Source organism: Schistocerca cancellata, chromosome 6, assembly GCF_023864275.1.
Source record: "Schistocerca cancellata isolate TAMUIC-IGC-003103 chromosome 6, iqSchCanc2.1, whole genome shotgun sequence".
NCBI classification, from domain to species: Eukaryota; Metazoa; Arthropoda; class Insecta; order Orthoptera; family Acrididae; genus Schistocerca; species Schistocerca cancellata.
The window spans coordinates 706210638-706235458 of NC_064631.1; the positions used below are offsets into that span (position 1 = coordinate 706210638).

Consider the following 24821-nt stretch of genomic DNA (forward strand, 5'->3'; position numbering starts at 1 on the left):
TATTTCTCAATATTGGTTCTTCAAATTTTGAAAGTATGCTTTTCCAGGATGGTTGGCAGCAGCTATATTCAAGGGTCTGACTATTCAGGTTTTCCTGCATTTCCCTCACACTCTCCCAAGAGTCAAATAAACCTGTGACCATTTGTGCAGCACTACTTTGTATATATTCAATGTCTGCTAACAGTCCTTTCTGATGTGGATGCCATACATGAAACCAGTCTTTGGACTGAAGACCACTAGTAGGTATTTCACTGAACAGTTGTGTGAGTTTGTTTTGATATAGATCACCTAAGCAATCTTAAATCTTTGGTATAAATTGTTTCGTCTTTATTTTTTGTCTGCTTCTTCCATCTTGACCACAGCTGTAATTTTGATTTTCACATTTTAGTGGTCTGTATTTATATTTCTTCCTCTATATATACCAGTGTTAATTAACCTTGGACCTAACCATCGTTTAACTATCACATAATTTATTAGCTGACGGTAGCCTCATGCAGATCATGTAAATTTGTGAACGTTTTTCTTCTTAGAAAAGGTGCTGATTACTTTCAGTTCATTGAATGTTCTGAATTCCCTCAGTTTTGCTGAACTTGGGGCACGTAACAGAAATTGTTTAGGAAAGGCTTGATATTATGATTTTAGTTCGTTGGAAGTCATTAAGTGCTCTCATTATGGAACATGGAGAATATAGCCAGGGTAATTTGCGCTCTTCAAGATTTTTGTGCATCACAACGTTTATGATTTCATATGCTCTGAATTATTTGTTGTACAATGATATAATTTTGCAAGCGTATGCTGCAGATACTGCCTGTAAAGTGTATACTGAGGTGACTAAAGTCATGGGATACCTCCTAATATGGACCTCCTTTTGCCTGGCGCAGTGCAGCGACTCGACTTGGTATGGACTCAACAAGACGTTGGAAGTTCACTGTAGAAATTATGAGCCATGCTGCCTCTATAGCCATCCATCATTGTTAAAGTATTCCAGTGCAGAATTTAGTGTATGAACTGACCTAAGAGTCATGTCGAGCGATCTCGATGGCTATGCCATTCGCTCGAACTGTCCAGAATGTTCTCCAAACCAGTCTGGGAACAACTGTGGCCCGGTGACATGGTGCACTGTCATCCATAAGAATTCCACCATTGTTTGGGAACACGAAGTCCATGAATGGCTGCAACTGGTTTCCAAGTAGCCTTACACAACCATTTCCAGTCAGTGATTGGTTCATTGCATATAAACACAGTACACACCATTACTGAGCTGACACCAACTTGCACTGAGCCTTGTTTTCATCTCTCACCACCTGAAATTGACATTTATCAGACCAGGCCAATGTTTTCCAGTCATCTAGGTTCCAACTGAAATGGTCACAAGCCCAGGAGAGATGTTGCAGGTGATGTTGTGCCATTAGCAAAGGCACTCGCACCGGCTGTCTGCTGCCACAGTCCATTAACACCAAATTTCGGAGCATTGTCCTAACGGGTATAATCATCATACATTCCACAATGATTTTTGTGGTTATTTCAAAAGGTGTACTTTGTCTGTTAGAACTGAAAACTCTACAAAAACGCCGCTACTCTTGGTCATTAAGTGAAGGCTATCGGCCACTTAGTTGTCTGTGGTGAGAGGTAACACATGGAATCTGGTGTTATCGGCACACTTTTGACACTGTGGATTGCAGAATACTGAATTCCCTAACAATTTTCTAAATGGAATGTCCCATGCACCTAGCTCCAACTACCATTCCACATTTAAGGCATGTGGATTCCTGTTGGGCAGTGATCATCACATCGGAAACCTTTTCACATGAACCAGCTGAGTACAAATGACAGCTCCACCAATGCACTACCCTTTTATACTTTGTGCACGCAATACTACCACCTTCTGTATATGTGCATATCGCCATCCGATGACTTTGTCACCTCAGTGTATAGCGAATAGAGTAGTAGTACAGAAGTAATAAATTAAAATATCATGCACGATTTTGAAGTTTCACTGCACCCCATTTTAAGCAAAAGATAGTTTCACACATCTAAATGTTTATGACGTCATATCTCCTGAACTTCGTATCATACAGTGATATAATTCTCTAGGTACTTCACTGGTATATGGGGATACTGTCTGCAAATTGTGTTGTGAATAGAGTTAGTAAGTTATAATAAATCAAAATGTAATGCCCGATGTAGCAGTTTTAATGCATGAACAGTGAAAATATAGTAAGTGATAAACTTTTTCCGTTCATCATTTTGAGGTGGCAACAGTGAGAGAAAGTTCATTAAGGCTTGAAATTATGTGTAAAGTTTGTTGCAAGTCACTAAATGATATTCTCATTTACTGGATGAATATTGTCCAGGTATTTGCATGCCGTCAGTTCCACTGCCTCAAGGCAAACATACAACTTCTAACTTTTAATACTTACCTTACTGTGTTACACTTTTAACTTAAGATTATACCTCTTACTGAGTAGATTTTTTATGACAGCATTCAAAATTTTTAAATTCTGTAAATTACACAAAATATTGAAAATGAAATTTACATTGCCCCTGAGAGTCGTTAGATAGGCAATCTTTAAATGGTAATGGATTCTAGGATAGTGGTTTAGTGCTACAGATTAAACTAGGAATTGACTCTTTTCCAAATACAGCATTTAAATCTCCTGCTACAATTGCATGGTCATTGTTTCTGAAGTTCTTCATAATATAGGTCTCTTTCTCCCTTCTTCCCTTCCCCTGTGCACAAGTTCCTATTACCGTTAAATGCTCCCAGCTGAATTTCAGTCTTTCATTTAGTAAAGAATATTCTTTTACTTTATCCCTCCCTTTCCTGTCTAAATTGCTATTCCACAATGTGCTCTTTTTGTTTGTCAGCCCACTGTAAAACTGGACATAATGCTCCAGCTCTTTTGTGGCTGGCTGGGGAGGGGGGTAACAAACAGCGAGGTCATTGGCCCCATGATAAGGTGTCAAAAATCAAGGGAAAAACAACACAAACAGCAAGGAAGCTAAAGGAGAACAGGGGCAAACAAAAGCGTAAAAGTAACGTCAGCATAGCAGGAAGAGAAAAGCACAGGAGGGGAGTAAGGGGAAATGAGGAGGGCAGGGGTGCTCCAGAAACACTAAGCATAATGGGGCACCAGCACTACCACCGAACCGTTTTGATTCCCACATGCTACCATGATCACAACACAAGGGGGTAACACCAGGGGAAAAGGACACAAGAAAATCGAAAACAAAACTTCAGAAAAAAGCATAGGGAAAAGGTGTGGAGAACCTGGCTGGTATAGAGGCAAGGCCTAGGCCTTTATAACTAATGCCGACACTAACTGAGGGACTCCAATGCTTAAAACCGAGGACAGATGTACCCATGCAAGAGGCACCTGCTAACACCCAGGACAAAGCAGGTGGGAGGGTATATTTAGTGCAAAGGGGCAAAAGGTGGGGGGGTAATCCAGCACAATATGGATCACCATGAGGGGGACCCATAACTACAAAGGGGAGGGTGGCTCACTGTCAAGTACAAAACCATGGGTCAACCCAGATTTGCTGATATGAAGGTGACAGAGGATGTTGGATTCCTGCTGGGAAAAGTGGTGGGAAGAACACAGTGTGACGGGAATATCCTTGATTGCATGAAGTTTATTAGACAGTGAGGTACCCTCCCAAGAGTCAGCCCACAACTGAGCAAAAAGGGGTTTGATGTAAAGCCGCAAATCCACCCCAGAGGTGTCATGGGGATTGGGAGGTAGATGGCGACTCCCACCCCACCCGAGCCAGACGATCAGCATGTCAATTACCTGGAATACCTACATGGCCAGGAACACAAAGAAAATCAACTAAACAAGAAGCATCTCCACAACTGGCAAGAAGGTCGTAGATTGCAGAGACCAAGGGGTGGCGGAAAAAACATTAAACGATAGCCGAAGCCGTGAAAAGAATGGAATAGGAGGAGTGAGCAGAGGAAAAGTGGATAGCAACTGCATATGAAACAAGGAGCCGGGACCACCGAACCAAAAAGGAAGGGAAGGGAAGGGAAGGGAAGGGAAGGGTTCCCAGCATGAACCAGAAGATTATTGACAGGGCTAGTGCAAAAGGCACTATTGGCTGAACAGATACCAGGATGGTGAACTGGTTCCAAGAGGAACAGTGTGGAACGGGCAGCTGATCAAAAAACTTGCAACCATAGTCCAGATGAGACAGAATGATGCCCAGAAAAGGGTTGAGTGATTTGCACCCCAAAAGGTGCGGGCTAGAAAGCAAAGGACATTGGGTTTAGGAAAACAGCCAACCTTCAAATGATGGATATGGGGCAACCAAATAAGCTTGTTGTCAAAAACAAGATCCAACAAATGTAACTGGGAGACCACAGTCAGATGCTGGGCATTGAGGTAGAGCACAGGATCAGGATGGACCATAATACAGTGACACAAATGTGCCACCCTTGAATTAAGGAGAGAGAACTTGAAACAGTGCGAGAGTGTCCATGTTAATGAATGCTGGGGCTAGTCAAATACATAAATCATCCACAATTAATACACAGCCATGTGGAATGCCATTCTCCTGGATCTGCAGAGAGCTGAGAACAGTGCCAACCCAAACTCTGAACAGCTGGTGGGAAAGAAACTGGTGAATAAAGTTCGAGAGGGGGCCACGAAGACACCACTCATGGAGCATAAGGAGGATGTGATGGCACCAAGCTGTGGCATAGACCTTATGAAGATAGAAGAAAACCGGGACAAGCTGAGAAAAGGCCCGCCGAACTGCAGTTTCCAATCGAAGCACATGATCAATCGGAGATCGACTCTCCCGAAAGCTGCACAGGTAGGGAGATAAAAGGTTCCGAGATTTGAGGACCCAATTCCAATTGAGCCGACAAGCCACCATCTGTTCTAGTAACTTGCAAGGGCCATTGGTCAGGTTGACTGGCCGGTAACTATCAAGAGCAGCCCTCTATTGAGAGGGGAGAATGCCTTGGAGCCAAATATGGTTGAACATCCACAGGAAATATTGTCATTGTGGAGAACTAAGGTGCTGAAGCAACTGGTTATGGATGGAGTCAGGGCCAGAGGCTAAACAGTGTGAGAAAGAGAGGGCTATAAATCTCCCATTCAGTACAGAGTTCATTGTGGGATTCCTCCTGAGAACGGGTAAAACATAAGTGGGAAGCTTCAGCCCACTGTTTTCAGAGGAGGAAGGCGGCTGAAGAGGAGGCTGAAACTGATGCTGTCACAAAATGCATCACAAGGGGTTTAGCGAAAACTGATGGATCTGTACAAAAGTATGTGGAAGGGCAAGACACGGAATGCAAAATAACCTTTGAGGATATGGAGTGCAGCCCACACCCTTGATGAAGGGACAGAAGAAACTAGAAGGGAGAGAAAATGTTCCCAACACACCCACTTGCTCTGTTTGATAAGTAACGGGCTTTGGTGCAAGGACGTTTAAAGGTAATAAGATAAGCAAAGGACGGGTGCCATTTAAAATATTGCAAAATGTGACTACAATTGCGGATGGCAGTGGCAATGGCCATGCTCTACTACGGAACTGGCTGACAGCGAATGGGGTCTGTCAAGCATGGAACGGTGATGCTGGCAGTGCAGATTATCCTATTGGATAGATCACAGACGACTTCCTCAATATAATCTGACGAAGAAGGTGTAAACATGAAGTGGAAAGTATATAGATGCTAATCAGCATGAAGGAAAGCTCAGTGGGATAATGTGGTCACCAGGAGGTGGCAAGGGAATGAGAGAATCAATGGGAAGTGGTCACTATCACAGAGATTGTGTGTGGCAACCAGTGTACAGAAAGAAGAAGGGGACGGGAAGTGAGCGAAAAATCAACGGCACAGAAAGTGCCATATGCAGCACTAAAATGAGCAGAGGAACCATGATCCATATCTGTAGGGACCAACATGTAAACGCCACCAGAAGCTCTCAAAGGGCTGACCCAATTATGACAGAAAGCACGGAACCCAATGAGGGCCGGTGAGTGAGTATAAGTAAAATGAGATTCCTGGAGAACGACACAAGCTGCTGAGTAAAGGCAATAAGGGATTGCCAAATCTGGGAGGTGATGGTAGTATTCATTACAGTTCCACTGAATAAGCACAGAGCAGGTATCCATATGGGAGGCAAATGGGATGGCGCCAATTGTGCCACCAGGTCACTACTCGTCACCAATGATGATGAGGTGACATCCCTAAATAAGAGTTCAGGCTCAGGTTGCAAAGGGGGAAATGGAACTTCTGGGGGGCACCAGGGGACTTTCATAGGTGGAGGCAGGCAGGGCACAAAGGGAGAGCAGGCTTCCACAAGATCTGGAAACCTTGTGGCACAGACTGTGTGTGTCCTGTGGCCTGAGAGATGCTGGCGTAGGGGTCCTGGGAGGGAGCCCTATCACTGGCAGGCACTGGAGGAAGGGGACACTCCTTTGTCCAGGGAGGGGGGGGGGGGGGGGCTGCACCTGAAGGGGAGGGCATAGGAACCACTGGGGAAAGGGAGAGGAGAGGGGGGCAGGACTGGGGTAAGGAAGAAGGAGGAAAAGACTTAACAGAGGCAAAGGTAGAAGTCGTCGACACAGAGTGAAGTTGATCATATTTCTGACAAGCCTCAGTGTAAGATGAATGATCAAGGGACTTATATTCCTGCATCCTGGAAATCTGGTGAGCAGGTTGTTTGTTTGTTTGTGTGTGTGTGTGTGTGTGTGTGTGTGTGTGTCAGTTGTGACAATTAACACAGATGGGCAGTGGAGCACTGGGGATCCCCTCATGGAGTGGGTTTCCATATTCACCACATAGAGGATCCACCGTACAGCGGGAACACATGTGCCCCTAAAAACACCTCATGAATGGAGGGGGAGGGATATACGGCTTCATGTCACACTGATAACACGTAACCCTGACCTTCTCCAGTGTCAGCGCGATTGGTCTTATGACCTTTCTGAGCATGTTGAACAAAATGAAAGCCTCGATGTTCTATACGGGCCCAGAGTTCCCCATCAGTTTGACGGATGAAGTCCCTACAAAAAATGACTCCCTGAACCATATTCAAACCACGACGTAGCCAAGATGATTACAAGCATGAGGGGTTGCAAATTGGATGGCAGAAGTAGGGAACCTGACCGCATGTTACTATTTTCCACAAAAAGTAACAGCTTTGTGGCCACATACAGGCCAGGTGGTGAGGAAAGAGTTTCACCCCAAGCCATTGTGCCTGGCCCTCCTCCCAACGTGAAACTGTGGAAAGGAAGCCCACAGGGTCATTAGAAGTAGCATTAAATGATTCATTATGAACGGAAGAAACGACCATAGAACAATAGCCAATGTTTTGGAGCTTGACACATTTCAGACGCAAAGCATCTGCCCCAATACCAACCATTCCAATCAGGGACTCCTCCCATGGGTACCAACAAGCCATAGCAAGGGCCATCCGGCACGGCGGCTGTTGCCAGGAGTTCCGATTCTCCAGAATGACAAACAACCACTCCTAGGTATACGTGGGAAGGCAACAGCTCAGGTATCAGACGTGTGATCCCCGTGTCATCATGGTGCTCAGCAAGATAGTGTAGGTAATGGCCCCTCTACACAGACTGGCTACACATGCTAGTGACCTAGGGGTGGAAGGGGGTTACAGCTTGGAAGGAAGAGGGGAAGGAAGGAGGGCAGAGGAATCCACACTGTAGGGTCTAGAAAGGAAGTTCTTCCCCAAATGGCTGACACTATGGAGAGAAAATTTAGAAGTGAAGATCAAACCCCAAAATAGGACCAAGAACACCAAAAAAGGAAAGACGAAAAAGAAAAGGTCATGGGAACAAAACCTCAAGGAGTACAGGAAACCAGGTGGACAGCCAGGTCGACGGAAGTACAAACACTGAGAGACGGGATAGAGGGGAAGAAGCAAGGATGGGGAGGGAGAGCACGTGGAAGGAAATGCAGCCTGGGAAGGAAGAATGGGCTGCATTAGCTCAGGACCCCCTGGGTGCAAAGCACGAACTCACAAAAGAAACATGAGCCCCTGTGTGTCTGTTTCTTGGTTTCTGTGATCATGACAGTATTTATTTTATACTCTTTGAGAATCCATTTAATTCGATTTCATTTAATCCTAGTCCCTGCACATGCCCCGGGGCCATATTTACTACATCTGCCAATCCTTTCCTCATATATCATTTTTTATGACTGGTCTTGTTTCGAGGCTCTGTGTTTAATTTATCTGGTTCAATAATATTTAAAATAAATTGAAAAATTCCTTGTGGCATTTGTAAATGTCTGAAAAACTGCTCTGGGTAATTTTTAAGCTGTTGTTATAGCTGGTGAAAGTAGCTGCAGTGTGAATGTTCTGCATTCAAAGAAGGGGTGCACTGTCCTCTTTCTCCTTTTTGTGTGAACAAATCAGTAATAGTTATCAGAGAACATAGAAAATTGCTTTTCACTTCATATAACAGCAAGTAATCCACTCACTCAGGGTAAAGACTCCCCGCAAGCAGCAGTATGCCTGCACAAGCAGTAATGTGATAAAAACATGTGTTAATGTGACAGCAGCAAGTCGTGAAGTGCCAGCAGTGTAAATGTAGCCTTAGAAACATTCTGGAAGGAATCGGTAGCATAGTTACCACTCTTCAAAACAAAACTGACCACAGATGGGGCGATAGAGAGATGATGTAAGGAGAATAACAGCTTGCTTAACATCATAATTGGAAACAATACAATAGTTGGAAGACATGCTACCCAGGAAGCAAGACTACACATGATGGCCAATATAAGAAAGATATCAAAAGGAGGTTTACATTTAGAGTATATAATTAAATAGATGTGAAATGTGGACAACTGGAAATCCAAAGAAGAAGCTGAAAGCTTTTGAAATAGGGTGCTTTGAAGACGTGTAAAAAATTAAGTGGACAAATGAAGTATGAAATGGAGAAAGTTCTAGAAAGGAATAGTTGGTGAAAGATGTCAGCAGAAAACCCTTACCAGAAGAAGGGGCAGGTTAGTATAGGATCCTCCAAGGCATACAGGAATAGTTAACCAGGTACTAAAATGAGCATTAGAATGGAAAAAATAGAGAGACCATGATTAGAATATGCAAAACAGATTACAGTAACTGTTAGGATTAATGGTTATGTCGAGATGAAAAATCAGCACAAAATAGATAAGACGGAGGACAGTATCACCAGTAGAACTACTGTGGCATTATAGAGGAGATAGGAAAAAAGTGAGAACTGAAAACATATTATGAGTAAATTTAATATCGCATCTTCAACATAAAAAACAAAAACAACTGCTGGAAAAATTTATGTCACAATCTTGCTTCAGTTAAAAGTTTAGATGCTAGGCAAACTTTAAAAAACTTAAGTTAGAAACTACAGATGAAGCTTCGTATAAGTGGTTCAGCCCTAAGAGAGCAGAGAAAAAGCCAATAACAGGACCTATTAACACAGAAGAGGCCAAATCTTTCCCACAAGGGATTTGGTCTACCTACAAAGAAGTCTTTTCATCTCAAAAGAGTGGCTTCATAATTTCAAAATTTTTAATGGCATTCAAAAACTATATGTTTCTGGTGAAATAAAATCTGCTGATAAGGCTGCTGCAAATGAGAACTAAACACCATTTCAGAAGCTTGTCGATGAGCATAAGTTGTCCCCTTACCAAATTTACAACTTTGATGAGACTGGCAAGTTACGGAAGTGCTTGGCAAATTCAACAGAATTCAACATTGTGCAAATGCTTCAGGTGATCATAAATTGCCTTTCTTTATGGCTAGGAAATATTAAAAGCCTGGACCTCTAAAAACCCATATGACACTTATTTATGGTGCACAGACTAACTAATGCCTGGATGAAAACTGAGTTGTTCAAAGATTGGTTCTTTCACTATTTTTTTTCCAGCTGTGGAACAAAAAAGACTACCTTAAAATTCTAAGACAATTCTCATTCCCAATAATTGGCGAGCTCACCCTCCAGAGATGGAGCTCGTGCTACGCAATATTTTTTTCATATATCCTCCTGTGTTACATCACTAATTCCATGTACGGACTGGCGGTCACAGAATATTTCAAGAGCTGGTACAGAATAATGTTTGTGCAGAAGCTGCTAAGTTCAGACTGCAGTGCAAGGAGTTCCAACGCAACTTTCATGGCTGCTAATACTTGGACCTCTGTGAAAAATACATCATTGCACAGGCCCTGTATAAAATTATGGCCTAAACTGGTTGAAGAAGCCGAGATGTGATACCATAAAGTGTTTTCAACCCACAGGAGGCACCAGAAACAGTGAGATGAAGAAGATACACCTGCAATGGACATCTCTTGGACTGAGGCTTTAGAAGCCTTAAAAACTTTTTCGAAATTCGCTGAAAGTAGCCAGCAATACAATGCTTCTACAGTTATGAATTTGCACGTCGTACAAAGTGATTTGTGTCAAGTAAGAGCTCTGCAATGATGCAGAGTGTTCGGGAGAAAATTTCAGATAAACTGTCAGCGTTAGATACCAGCCTGACATATTCCACACCCTCAACGACTTCAGGCATCTGTGCTGTTCCTAAAGACTGTGATTCCAACTGAGCTGCAATTCTTGGTAACAATTTTTATTAATTATCTTGCGCATTTATCTCTCCTGTGGTTTTTAATAAGTTAACAGCTACTTGTTTTTAAAAAGTTTAGGCTTTGCTCATCGCCTTTTTCTTTTTCTTTTCTGTTTTTTAATCAAGTTTTTTATAAAATGACCTTGATAACTGAGCTAGATTATCATGGGCATTTTAGGAAAGTAACTTCCAGAAAACATTTATGTTCACTTGTAGTTAATTTGCTAAAATTAAAATGAACTTCATTTAACAAAACTCTACGTTCAAGTTACCTTTGTTTTCTGCATCTGTAGGTACTGGACTTGATGTACTGGATGTTCCATTGCTTGAAGACCCAGAACCTCTCCGTTTTTTTGATGACAACAGCACACTTCGATACACATGAGAAGATGCTTGAGGTTGAAAACGATAGCATCTCATTATTTCTGTGAATGTTTTGTCACTCCCAGACACCTAGGAAACACACAAAGAGAAGTGAAAACAACTAATTCCAAGACAGAAATGCACAATAATTGAAAATTTGAAGAATAAATACTTAAATATTTTTAAAAAGACATTGGAAAGTAGGATTACACAAATGGCACGTCACTTGAGATAACTTCGTCAGAAGGAAAGGAAATAGCAGTGGACAGATGTTAAGGAATATATGAGATCCCAATGAAGCAGAGCTAAAGCAATTTATTTAGCATTTAGTAAAAAGAGAGTGTTTGAAGTATTACACTGTAATTTTCAATTGCTTTAATCATCATAAATGTGGTAGTAATGCAACTGTTTTCCTTTTAGTGGTTTGATGTGTCATCTGGGGCAAGATTTTGATGCTCAAATATGAAAAACTATCTGCGAAGAAAGTACTGCCCCCCTTGCTCAACAGCTGCTCCCCTGGGGGCACAATTTAAGAGTGGGTGGAAGATACAGCCAGTTACTACTCAATCAAATTTTTAATTTTGGTTCTTTGTGAACATACTGTTTTTTTGTGACCAGTGCTGCTTTTATTACAGAGTTCCAAGAAGACAAAGCATGAAATAAGATCTTCAAAGGTGATATTATGTCCTTCTGTAAGGCTAAGTTCAGCTAACACTATTTTTTCTAAGTTTGCGTATCTCAGGTATTCTCAAACTCCAGTAATCCTTTACTGGAGGCTGCATTTCTTTAATTATCCACAGTGTGTATGCATTTCATTTTGCTAGAGGTTGCTCCTTGAACTGCACGTAATGCTGCTGGATGCTTTTCCCATTGAATGAATGGGTCTGGCCATTCATTTGATTTCAGATATCAATTTTGGTGTGGTTTATATCAACTTTTTTCTGAATACACACTTAAAACAGTCCAATTTAGACTGCAGATTATCACAATCTCATATTGTCTGAGCTCTGAATATTAACGTCTTAAGGACAGAATTATTCTGGGCAGAGTGGGGAAAACTCTTGTTCTTATTAAAGAAAGGTAAATATGTGTGGACTTTCTGTACATGGAATGGCTCTTGTCCAAAAATGGCAATTTCTCCATTTTTGCAATCGGCAACAAACATTACAATAATTCAACTAACTTTTTCATCTTCCTTTACACGACTCCCAATTCTTCCCAAAGCAGGATCTCAGAGAATTTTGTAACAAAATGACTCAATACATTTCTTTTTGTCAGTGATCAGTTCAGTCCCTCCAGAGTCTCTAACAATTCCCTGACTTTTTCAGTACATTCAGTTTCTGTGGTCTGAAGAATATTGCACAGATAATGCCGCAACAGGCTGCACACACATCAACGAATGCTTCATGCTTTGATCTCTTCTTCCTCTAAGAGTAAATAAGTACTAAGTTTTGCATCAACAGTGACTTTTGTAACAAATTGAAACATATGCTTCATATAACGAATCTTCGTGATGACAAACTTCAGACTTCAGAGTACCGGTAAAATTCGAATCAATTCTTATTTTCTGAGATTTGCTTCATGTGAACAACACGGTACTGGGCTTGTGATTGCCTTATCTTCTTTAAGCTTGGATCATGAAGAACTTTATATGATAATGATAGTGATGTAGTTAAATAAAAACATATTTAAAAGCACCACTTGCTGTCCAATCTAATCAAAACAGTTTACACTGACCCTTCAGAGGGGCTGGCAGTGGCAAAAAGAGATTCAATAGAAGAAAAGACAATTTTATTTGTTTACCAAGTTGGAGGACATGATATTTACATATCACATACTTATATTTTTAGTTTGTCCTTCTGCAGTCTCCCCTGTCATACTTGACAGCTGTCTTTTACACTTGTTATAATGCAAATGCTTACAGTGCCATCCCTTCCACAGACATATCTAACTTTGAGTCCATTATTTGTCTATCACATTGTCTCACAACATTACTTCATCATATTCTCTATTCTCATTCACCAGTTACTGTAATCACTCTGAAAACTATGTAACATACAAATATTTTTGTATACACTTACCTTACACATGACATAAACAGCACACATAAGGATCTGATCAAGATGCCGATCTTGCATGAGATCTGTCTGATGAATTATTGAATGTTCAAAACACGTCCAAATCTTTCTTTTCAGTTCTTTATCTGAGATATCCAATTGGGTGCAAAGCTCCTGCATGCGAACTGATGCTAGGTGATAAAACTGGAAATAAGAACACTTTATCACAGAAGTTGAAAGAGAATAAATATGTTATGCAAATACAATTTATAGGCAGATCTACTGTTTACAGATAAAACAGAAGAAAAATGATGCAGAAATGAAACACGCAAAAAATTAAAAATACCGATGAATCCCAAAAATACAAGCTTTAAATAAATATAGTAAAATGCCAACATCAGAATAATGATGGGGACTAGATATATGCACAGGCATTGACAGATAAGAAAAGTTACTCCAAATCCTGTATTTGTAGATGTACATGATACACAGGAACTGAGTGCAAATAACAGCAGACAATCATCACAGATTCAAATCTGTGGATTATACTGATAATGAGCTGATGATGAAATTCCATGTGGAGGAAAAGAGGTGTTTCAACAATTTATAACAACGAAGTTAGCAATACACACGGCACAAAATGGAGACAAATGAAACACTGCAGTATTCCATACTGAGAGACAGTGTTGTCACCTCTGTTGGGTGCCAAACTAACAGGTTTCACTCAGTTGTCAAAAACTGCATTTTCACACAAGATGTATTCTATTACTGAATCACTTGGGTATAACACATACAATTCTCAATCTATTTACTCCACCAAATGTTTCATCGAAACATGTGCAAACTGTAAGTACCACATAAAAATAAACTGTAAGATTACTTTAGTGCAGGACACCCAAACATTACGAAAAGTAAAATGAGAACAATATTTCATGTGCAGATGACTAGGTGTAGTAATAGAGTGCCAAGGCAAACTCAAGCAGGTTGCACCAAGTGTAGCAAATGTGTGTAATGTAATTCGCTTATCCTGATATCTGTTGGTGAAAACAGTTTTAAACATCTTCAAGAAGAAAATACCAGTGCACAATCTGACACCTCCAGCTCAAAATGTCACGCAGATTTATAAGAGTATAACTTTATCAAGTTAATAATTTAGGAGTAAAGTACAAATGTTGAATCAACAGGTACACAAAACAGAATGAAAACTTTGCTAGCTTTCAGATGAATCTTTCAATGAGCTTTTCTGTGCAGCTACATTGTGCCTGCTGAACACACAATGCCGGGACTGCCGTTCAGCAAGTAGACTGGAGTGCCACCACACCCTCTATCCAACAGTCTCTTATTCCTGTGTCCTGTAATCCCCTCCCAAACACTCATCCACGTCGTAATCATGTTCTGTGCAAACTCACTGGCTCCGGTAGCATTCTCATCCTGTGCAACTGCTGCCTTTCCCTCATGCATTCCTATCCTGCAAATGTGCTGCCGACCTCCTAAACATCAGCTACCCTTCCCAAATATTATCATCTTGTTATATAGTGATAGCTTTTTAACATAAATTGACACACACATCAAAACAATTATATTTTCGCAACACAATTATATTTTCACAAGTTTCAAGCAATATCCTCTACAGATAGCAAACTGGTGAAACTTGTATAAAAATAAAAGAAATTAATTAATAAACACTGTACTTTGCACTAGATTAGATTTTGGTTAGACTGCGTGCACTCCACCTCCAAACTTGTGTGCAAGAATCAACAGATGTGGTCAACAAAGTGTTGATGACAGGAGTTGCCGCTGAGTACTGCAGACTTTAACAGTGGGTACATGAGACATAGAAGAAAATTACTTGTCCATTCAGTGGTAGGCACATTTGGTGAGAAACCAATGTTCCACATTTGTAGTTCTACTCACTGCACATCAAAGAACAGAGGCAAGTATTGATGAAAGAACACTGCTGTTGGGATCTCAAAATATGGTAAATGATCACCTAGGCCGGTGAGCCTTGGCACACCTTTGTACATGCCAGTGGAAGTGTGGACGTACATACTTAAAAATACAAGAATCGATGCACTCCACTTGCCTACACAACACGTTTTATATTGGTGGCAGAACTATTCCAGATGTTCGCACTGAATTAAGCGATATAATTTACATGTCTGCCATCACTATTCACCAATGAAAAAAACAGCACCCGGCTAACAAACCTCCTGAACTTCGTGTCAGTGGTTTGAGGAACATGCTTCCTCAGGGGCTTGAGGATGCTTGCAAGCCACCTCAGTACATTCATTATAAATATACAAACCAGTGATTTTAGGTTCCAATGATATGTTGTTGTTGTTGTGGTCTTCAGTCCTGAGACTGGTTTGATGCAGCTCTCCATGCTACTCTATCCTGTGCAAGCTTCTTCATCTCCCAGTACCTACTGCAACCTACATCCTTCAGAATCTGCTTAGTGTATTCATCTCTTTGTCTTCCCCTACGATTTTTACCCTCCACGCTGCCCTCCAATGATACTATTATTCAATATTGTTACTTAGAACATACATATTTAGCATAATTGAATTCTTATGACAACATGTATAAGGTGGATAACTTCTGCGTGCAAGCTTTTACAACTACTGACTAATTTCAGCAACAACAAAGTAAGGCTTGTCACTAAACACTACTAGTCTATATGTATCAGCCTGAATCTCTGCCAGAATAACCATTTCCTGGACTTATGCACCACTATCAAATCCTTTCTATTCACCTTCCAATCACATTCCCAATCCTCACAACATCCATCTCCAATGCTACGCTCCTTCTCAGCTCATTTACAGTTCACATTTTTATGCGTGCAGGGAAATTCATCCTAAGCATCGCCTTACAACAAATCTCTTTAGCCTATCAGTGGTAACACCCACTTCGTCAAAGGGAAAGTAACCTGTGGCATGTATGACATTTTATTCGGCCATTTTACATCAGAACAACCATTAAACTCGCAGTGAAAACAAGCAGATATAGGCAGACTTTTTACTGGTAACAATACCCTGTTGCAGATCTGATCTCTGTGCCTTGTTTCATCATATTGGCATACAACACATACATATACTATACCGATGATTTATTCATTTGGGTTTGCTAAAGTACTTCACATATTTTTGAACAGCACAGGAGCTCAGTACACTAATGATGTTGACACTTCTGGTTTATGCATATTTTTATTGGCAGTAAAATATTGTTTTGTATAATATGATAAGTTCTGTAAAATCCCTCTGTGATACTTCACATGAGTATGGAGGACACAATAAAAATTTATTCATAATTAATGGTTAAATACTGCTGCTTATTTTCTGTAATAAGTAGGGACTAGATAGTTATTATATGCAATATATTCTTATGTGGGATTTCTTCAATAAGATACTCTTGTTAAGACAAATTCCCCAAGAAACTTTTAAAGCTACGAGAAAGAATTTCTGGCTAGTACTTACATTGAGGAGAATGCCAGTGCTGCTGACAGAGACATATAAAAGTACACACACTTTCCTAGATTTCCAAACTAATTATTTCTTTCTCCGGGAGGAGAAAGGGGTGGACTGCGAATGGTAAAAAAAGATGTACAAGTCACTCACACCCCAGGGTGAGAGAGACCCACTTGTTATGTGTTGTGAGGATAGAGGTGGTCAATAGTACATTGGTAAGAACTGTGCTAACTTCAGTTTAGAGACAATGAGTAAAATACTGATTAAGAGAAATGAAAGGTCCAATTAAGAACTAGAGAAAAGAAAGGGGAAGAGGGAGAGTGGTGGGCAGGGGGAAAGTGAAAGAAATGATACATTGCTCAGGAAGGAAGTAATAGTTCCAAAAGACAATAACAGCTTTTTTCACTTTTAAGTGTTTCTTACTGGCAGTTGTGGAAATGAACGCGTGAATTTTCGTTTTGATGGAATCATATGCCTGTGCATTAATACATGTTAATATGAAAAGGTTATGATGGAATGGCAATAATATAATTATGAAATAGAATTTCTGGGCAGTGCTTACCTTCTGGAGAAACGTCAGTACTGCTTACAAAACATACAAAATTACATGCACTTTCCTAGCTTTCTGGGGAATGGCAGGTCACTCCGACTTAACATACATGTACAACAGAAATGGGGGGAGGGGATGATGGGTTAATGTAGGTTAACTCCATGGAGAGGTCAAAATGCAGGTATGTACCAGAAGGCCTCGTCACAAAAGGTGAGGCCCTATGTGTTTGTTGGCAGCACTCACACTTTTTCTAAAGGTAACTACTACCCAGTAATTGTGTCCCATAATTCTATTATTGTCAGTGAAATCTGACTCTGAGCACTATGGGGCTTAACATCTGAGGTCATCAGTCCCCTAGAACTTAGAACTACTTAAACCTAACTAACCTAAGAACATCACACAGATCCATGCCCGAGGCAGGATTCGAACCTGCGAACGTAGTGGTCGCACGGTTCCAGACTGAAGCGCCTACAACCGCTCGGCCACACCGGCCGGCCAGTGAAAGTTCATTACAATATTTTTATGCTAGTATGTATAAATGCAAAATTATACTATTCTATTAAAAGGAAAATTGTCAAGTGTAAATATTTACATAAGTATTTTCTGTGATGTTTGCACATGCATTGTTCTGTATCTCTTGTACTGTAGTCGTCGTTTTGAGATTATAAGGTACTGTGCCTCCTTCATTATGCAGAAAACCACAAACATGCAAATCATCATGCACATTGTTTGTGAAACATCACAAAAAATGCATAAGTAAATATAAGCACTTGACAATGAGAATAAATTCTCAGAATGCATCAGAATGCATCTTGACAAGGCGCATGGAAAAACAGTTAATTGGTGCTATGCTTCGTTATTTAAACCAAGGTGGTTAATTCAAACAAAAAACATTTGAATGCATGGTTTTGCCGTGAAATGTACTGGTAAAACGCACTCAAGTGTCCGGCAATGACACATGGCTTAAAATTACGAGCTTTTGGCCAAGTACTCCTTGCCCATTGTCAAGAGGCGATTGTCTTTTGTTTGTTGCTACCATCCTCATACAGTCATGCTACCTTCTGTGATGTCACTGGTGCATGGTCCATCACCATACAAGGTGCGAGCCTGCCATACTCGCTTCAACTTTCCAATCGCTGCGTCCTACGCTAAGCTTAACTGCAAGTCATCAACTTTATTGAGAGTGTTGCCACAAATTTTTAACCTCTATCGCTTCATTTATTACGCTATCCCAGAAACTATTAATCCGTGTAATAACAATACAATGTCCATTCAAATGCAATACCATGTCTAATGTACTGAAGGCGAAAGCATCTCGTGTTCTACACAGCGCTGTTCAATAGCACACATAGTCTGTCCGACATAAAACTGTCCACAGCCACATGGTATTTTATATACTACTGGCATCCTGAGGGCTACAATGTCTTTCACAGGCCTCATGAGCTGTTAAATTTTTTCTGGAGCTCCGAAGACCAAATCTATTTTATTCCTCTTTAAGAACCGGCTGATCTTCCCTGTTACTGAGCCATAGAACTCTTGCTTTTTTCAGTCCTCCTTGGGGTCCTTCTGCTTACATGTCCTCAGAAATATAGCTTGTGAAATATTGTGGTGATTGTAGCCATTTTCCTTGAACACTTTTCATAAATTGCTCAGTTCCTTTGGTAGGTTTTCAGCATCTGAGACGGCTTCCACTCGATGCATTAAGGTCTTCGGTAGCTGTTAGTGTGCAGATATCGGTCCACGTGTGCGGGTTTCTGGTAAACAATGTGGCTGAGACATCCATTTGTTTATGGCTGACGAGGATTCAAGGAACAGCAAAGCACCACACATTTGTATCTCCATCCTGAACTTGATGTTGTCATGGATATTGTTGATGTGGTCTGAGAATTCTCCCAGCTTTTCATGTCCATGAGGCCAGAAAACAAACGTGTCTTTGGTGTAATGATAAAAGCGACTAGGCTTTGCAGGATCCATGTTAAGGACAACGCCCTAAAAGTAATCCATAAACACATTATCTATTACTGGAGCTTATCAGCTCTTCATCACAATGCCATCCATCTGGCTAAAATTCTCGATCATATAAAAAAATACAATGAGGTCAGAATGTACTTAAATAACTGGGAGAGCAGATTTAGAATCATTAATGGGAATACACTCGAATAATGACACCACGTTAAAGCTGCCATGTCATCTCCTCCTCCAAGAGAGAGGCATTTCATCTGACTGATCAAGTCATTCGTACTCCTGACGTAGCGCACACAGTGACCAACGTGTGGAGTAAGGAGGCTGGCCAAATGTTTCGAGAGTCTGTATGTCTGTGATGCAATGGTTGCTCATGATGGAACATAGAGTTGCATTTTTCTTATGAAACTTTGGACGGTCATACAATGTAGGTGGTCAAGGTGCCTGAGGGAGCAGATTTTTAATGACATTCTCTTTCAATGAAGACCTCTTGAGAAGCTCAGACATCTTCCTCATTATTATTGGGTCCCTTGGTAATTTTTGATATGTCTCCTGCTACAGCATCAACCGAATCTTTGTGTCATAGTTGGCTCGCTCCATAATGACGGTTATATTGCCCTTGTCAGCTGGCAGGGCTACAAAGAGAGGATTGTTGCAAAGTTTGTTAAGACCATTACCCTCACCTGTTGTCATGTTAAAGGTTGGTGGTTTGGATTTTAAAGAATGTGGCTCATTTCTCAACAATTTTTTATTATGCTGTTTCACTGGGCATCTTTTGAACTGCTTGTTCCACACTACTTATCAGTTCAGCGAAATGGATACTCCACGGCAATGGTGCAAAATTGGGTCCCTCCTTATGACTTGACCGGCACCCGCAAAAATGTTTCTCATTATAATATTGCTAATGGAGCATTCTGTTGTTTTCTGTTTAGCTCCATGACATTGCTGTGAAGTGGGCAGAGTAGAACAACAGAACACCTCGTTATCAACACGATGAGGAGAAACGTCAAAGCAAGTGCCACATAGGCTCTTATGAAGGAACTTAATTCTGCAGCATCTCCGCATAGTATCAATTTCACTGATCTAATGAGTGTGTGGAACAAGCAGTTCGTGAGATGCCCAGCGAAACAGCAGAAGACATCTGTCGAGAACCCAGCAGCAGTCTTTCAAAATCTAAGCCACCAACCTTAAACATGACAACAGCTGTGCATAATGGTCTTAATGAACTCTGCAATGGTTCTCTCTTTGTAGTCCTGCCTGCTTAAAAGGGTAATGCAGCTCTCACTGTGGAATGAACCGACTATGACGTGAATATTGGGTTGGTGCTGGAGCAGGAGACCTATCAAAAGTTTCCAAGGGACCCAACATCCAGAATAACGAAGATGAAAGAGCTTCTCAAGAGGTCTTCACTGGAAGAGAATGTCACTCAGAATCTCCTCCCATCTACACTGGAACACTGTCCGAAGGTTCACAAGAAGACCACATCTCTGTATCCCATCATAAGCACCACAGGATCGCCGACATACAGACTCTCGAAACATCTGGCCAGCCTCTTTACTACACAAGTTGGTCACTGTGTATATAATAGATTTGAGAAGGAGATGATATGGTCAGCTTTTTTGATGTGGTGTCATTATTTGTGGATTTATTTAAGCACACTCTGATATCTTCATATTTTTTGTATGCTAGATTATATTTTAACCACACAAATGCTGTCTCAACAGAGAACCCATGAGCTCCAGTTATAGCCAACCTGTTTATGGAGTACTTCGATATCGCCTAGCACACAGCTCCTATAAAGCCTAGTTGCTGTTTTTGCTACGTCGGTAACACATTCAGTGTCTGGCCTTATAGACACGAAATGCTGGGAGAATTCTCGGACAATGTCAACACTATCCGTAACAACATCAAGTTCACAATAGAGGCAGGCACAGGTGGTGCCTTGCCATTCCTTGATATCCTCGTCTGCTGTAAAGCAAATGGGTATCAGCCACAGTGTTTACCGGACACCCACCCATCCACCCACACAGACCGATATCTGATTGCTAACACCTACCACAATCTGGCACCTAAACATTCTGTTCTGAGGATTGTGGTGCATCAAGTGGAAGCCAACTCAGACACTGAAAACTTGCCAAAAGAACTGAGCCACTTACGCGAAGTATTCAAGAAAAACAGCTACAACAACTGCCAGATTTTGCAAGTGATCTTTCTGAAAACATGTAAACAGAACGACCCTGAGGAGATCTCGAAGAAACATGCTATTTTGGCATTCAATGGTTCAGTAACAGGAAAGATTAACCACCTCTTAAAGAGGCAAAAATTCAACAACTCACAAGGCCTGTGAGGGATGACGTGTCAGAACGCCAGCAGTATACAAAATACCACGTAGATGTGGACAGTTTTATGTTGGACAGATTGCATAATACTGAACGTCGCTGTGTAGAACAAGAGAGATGCTTTCGCCCTCAGTGTCCTGAGACATCAGTGCGAGTAGAGCATGCTCTACAAAACGGACATTGCATTGCATCTGACAAGACATCTGTTGTTACATGGGCTAATAGTTTCTGTGACAGGGCATAATAAGAGATATGATAGAGATAAAAATTTGTGACGATACCTCAATAAAGAAGACGGGCTGCCCTAAGCACAACTTGGAACCCGACCATCAGAAGGTGGAATTGGGCGCGGTGGGCTCGCAACGAAAACATTACCTTACAAGACAATGGACAGAGCACCAGTGACATCACAGAAGGCAGTGCTGCTATGTAAGGACAGTAACAGTAAGCAAAAGACAAGTCAACATGTGACAATGGCTGAGAAGTATTTGGCCAAAAGCTTTTGGGTTTTAAACCAATTGGCATGGCTGGAAGCTTCAGAGAATTTTGCAAGAAACATTTGAGTAATGCAAAGGACAGGCATCTAGGGCCAACAACTACCGAGCAATCAGACAGATGTATCTACGGCCACATTACCAAATGATCCTTTGTGAGCCAAGGGTGCCCATTTCTGCTGTTTAGCTCGGGAGAAGCCAATTCAAGGCAACAGGACATTGTAGATTAATCACAAATACGTCACTCTTTCTAACAATTTGTTACAATTTTAGGTCAGTTCATGACATATCAGCATTAAAAAGCTTTCAGATTATTGTTTAAACATATACAGCTTAGCACACTGCGAAGATTGAGGCAGTACAGAAACAGAAGGAAGTATGTTCGAGTCTCACAATGTAATAATTCTCCCCCCCCCCCCCCCCCCCCCCCATTTTTGTGTTTGTAACATAGTCTTGGACTTCATTATAAAAGTACTAAAAGTGTGTTTTGCAGTATTCGATTTTATTTACATATATCACCACCTTCTCAAATGACCTAGAACTCTGGCTATGCTATGCATCAGTGACAACAACCAAAATTTCAGGAGAGAGGTGGGGGGTGGGGGGGGGGGAATCAAATACCACATCCTAGACCCTTTCCATACAGCACAGTTTCGCTGATATCTGGCTGTCAAACTGTGAACGCATCACATACCATTTTAACACATTTTTTTCAGCAGTGACATTTAGCTGGAATTGTGAGCTTTCCAAGTGAATTTCCTCATGTGATATCCTGCAAACTATGGATGAAGAGCAACAGGCAGATTCCATATTTCTGGATTTCTAGAAGACATTACGCCCCCTTGCAGGCTGTTAAAAAAGGTAGATGTGCATGGAATAAGTCAGCAGATATGTGAGTGGCTCAAAGACTTCTCAAGTAATAGAACCCAGTATGTTGTCCTTGACAGTGAGTGATCATCAGAGTCGCGAGTATTGTCAGGAGTGCCCCATGGAAGTGTGATAGGACTGCTACTATTCTCTACAAAAATAAATGATTTGGCGGACAGGAATCTGCAGTTGTTTGCTGATGATGCTCTGGTGTACTACAGAAAGGTGTCGAAGTTGACTGACTGTAGAATACAAGTTCACTTAGAAAAAATTGCTAGTTACTGTGATGAATGGCATCTAGTTCTAAATGGAAAAAAATTATGTTAATGCAGATGAGTAGGAAAAACAAATGCATAATGTTTGGATACAGCATTAGTAGCGTCCTGCTTGACACAGTCACATCATTTACATTTCTTTGCTTAACACTGCAAAGCTATATGAAATGAAACAAGCATATGAGGATTGTGGTAGGAAAGGCAAAGGGTCGACTTTGGTTTATTGGGAGAATTCTAGGAAAGTAAAGTGTGTAAAGGAGACAACATACAGGACACTAGCACGAGCTACTCTTGAGTACTGCTCAAGTTTTTGCAATCTGTACCAGGTCACATTAAAGGAAGACATCAAAGCAATTCAGAGGCACACTGATAGATTTATTATTGATATGTTCCAACAACACACAACTATTAAGATGTTTCATAAACTCCAATGGGACTCCCTGGAAGGAAGGTGACAGTCTTTTAGAGGAACACTATTGAAAAAAATCTAGAGAATCCCTATTTGAAGAATGATTCTGTTGCCCCCAACGCACAAGGCACGTAAGATCCTCAAAGATAAGATATGAGAAATTAGGCCTTGTATGGAGGCATACAGAAAGTCATTTTTCTCTCATATTATTTGCGAGTGGAACAGGAAAGGAAATGACTAGTAGTGGTACAGGGTAATAAGATGGACTGGGGAGTTGATGTAAATGTAGAAAGCTTGCAAACTCTAATACCTTTTATACATATGATCTCCCACTACCGCTTGGTGTGTGTGTGTTTGTGTGTGTGTATGTGGGGGGGGGGGGGGGGGCTGGTGAGGCCAGACAGGGGACAGCAGTGCATGGTGGGAGAAGCAACTGGATGGTGGGGGGTAAGAAGAGGCTGGGGTGGGGAGGGGGAGAGGTAGTGGGGTAGGGGTGGAGGACAGTAAAGTGCTGCTTGTGGCAGCATACAGGGACAAGGTGGGGAGAGGGTAGGGAAGCTAGTTGCAATCGGCAAGTTGTATGGAGGGTGGGAGGAGAGGGAGCAAGGGCAGCTTAAAGGGAGAGAAGTAAACAGACTGTGGATGTGTTGGTGGAATAGAGGGCAGTGTAATGCTGAAATGGAAGCAGGGAAAGGAATAGGTCGATACAGAACAATGACTAATGAAAATTGAGACCAGGAGGGTTATTGGAATGTAGGATATATTGCAATGAGAGTTCCCACCTGTGCAATTCAGAGAAGCTGATGTTGGTGAGAAGGATCCATAGGCTGTGAATCAGTCACTGAAATGAAGAACGCCGGGTAGGGTGCTCAGCAGCTGGGTGGTCCTACTGTTTCTGGACCACAGTTTATCGGTGGCCATTCATGTGGACAAACAGCTTGTTGGTGGTCATGCCCATGTGGAATGCACCACATTGGTTGCAGCTTAGCTTGTAGATCACATGACTGGTTTCACAGGTCGACCTGCTCGTGATCAGACTGGAGGAGGAGGAGGTGGTGGTGGTGGTGGTGGTGGTGGTGGTGGTGGTGGGAGGATGTACGAGACAGGTCTTGCATTTAGGTCTATTACAGGGATATGTGCCATGAGACATGTGTTTGACTGCTGGGGTTGTGTAGGGATGAACTAGGTTATTGTGTAGGTTTGGTGCGCAGCGGAATACCACTGTGGAATGAGTGGGAAGGATAAAGGGTACGACATTTCTCATTTCAGGGCATGGTGAGAGGTAGTTGAAACCCTGGCGGGAACTGTAATTCAGTTGCTCCAGTCCAGAGTGGTACTGAGTAACAATGGGAATGCTCCCCTGTAGCCAGATGGTGACACTTCGGGAGGCGGTGGGTGACTGGAGAGATAAGGCTTGGGAAATAAGTTTTTGTAAAGGTTGGGAGGGTGATTATGGTCCGTGAAAGCC

At 41.5% G+C, this 24821-nt stretch overlaps 1 protein-coding gene across 4 annotated transcripts in view; it reads right to left on the reverse strand.

The window, feature by feature from the left end:
• LOC126191008 (retinoblastoma-like protein 1) overlaps positions 1-24821 on the reverse strand; it is a 146774-nt gene that overhangs the window by 9610 nt on the left and 112343 nt on the right. For all 4 annotated transcript variants that reach the window (XM_049931691.1, XM_049931689.1, XM_049931693.1 and 1 more), the window contains 2 exons: positions 13018-13197; positions 10846-11026 (listed from right to left, as the gene is read on the reverse strand). In XM_049931691.1, the coding sequence (XP_049787648.1) occupies positions 10846-11026; positions 13018-13197 (361 nt within the window). The remainder of the gene's footprint in view (positions 1-10845; positions 11027-13017; positions 13198-24821) is intronic.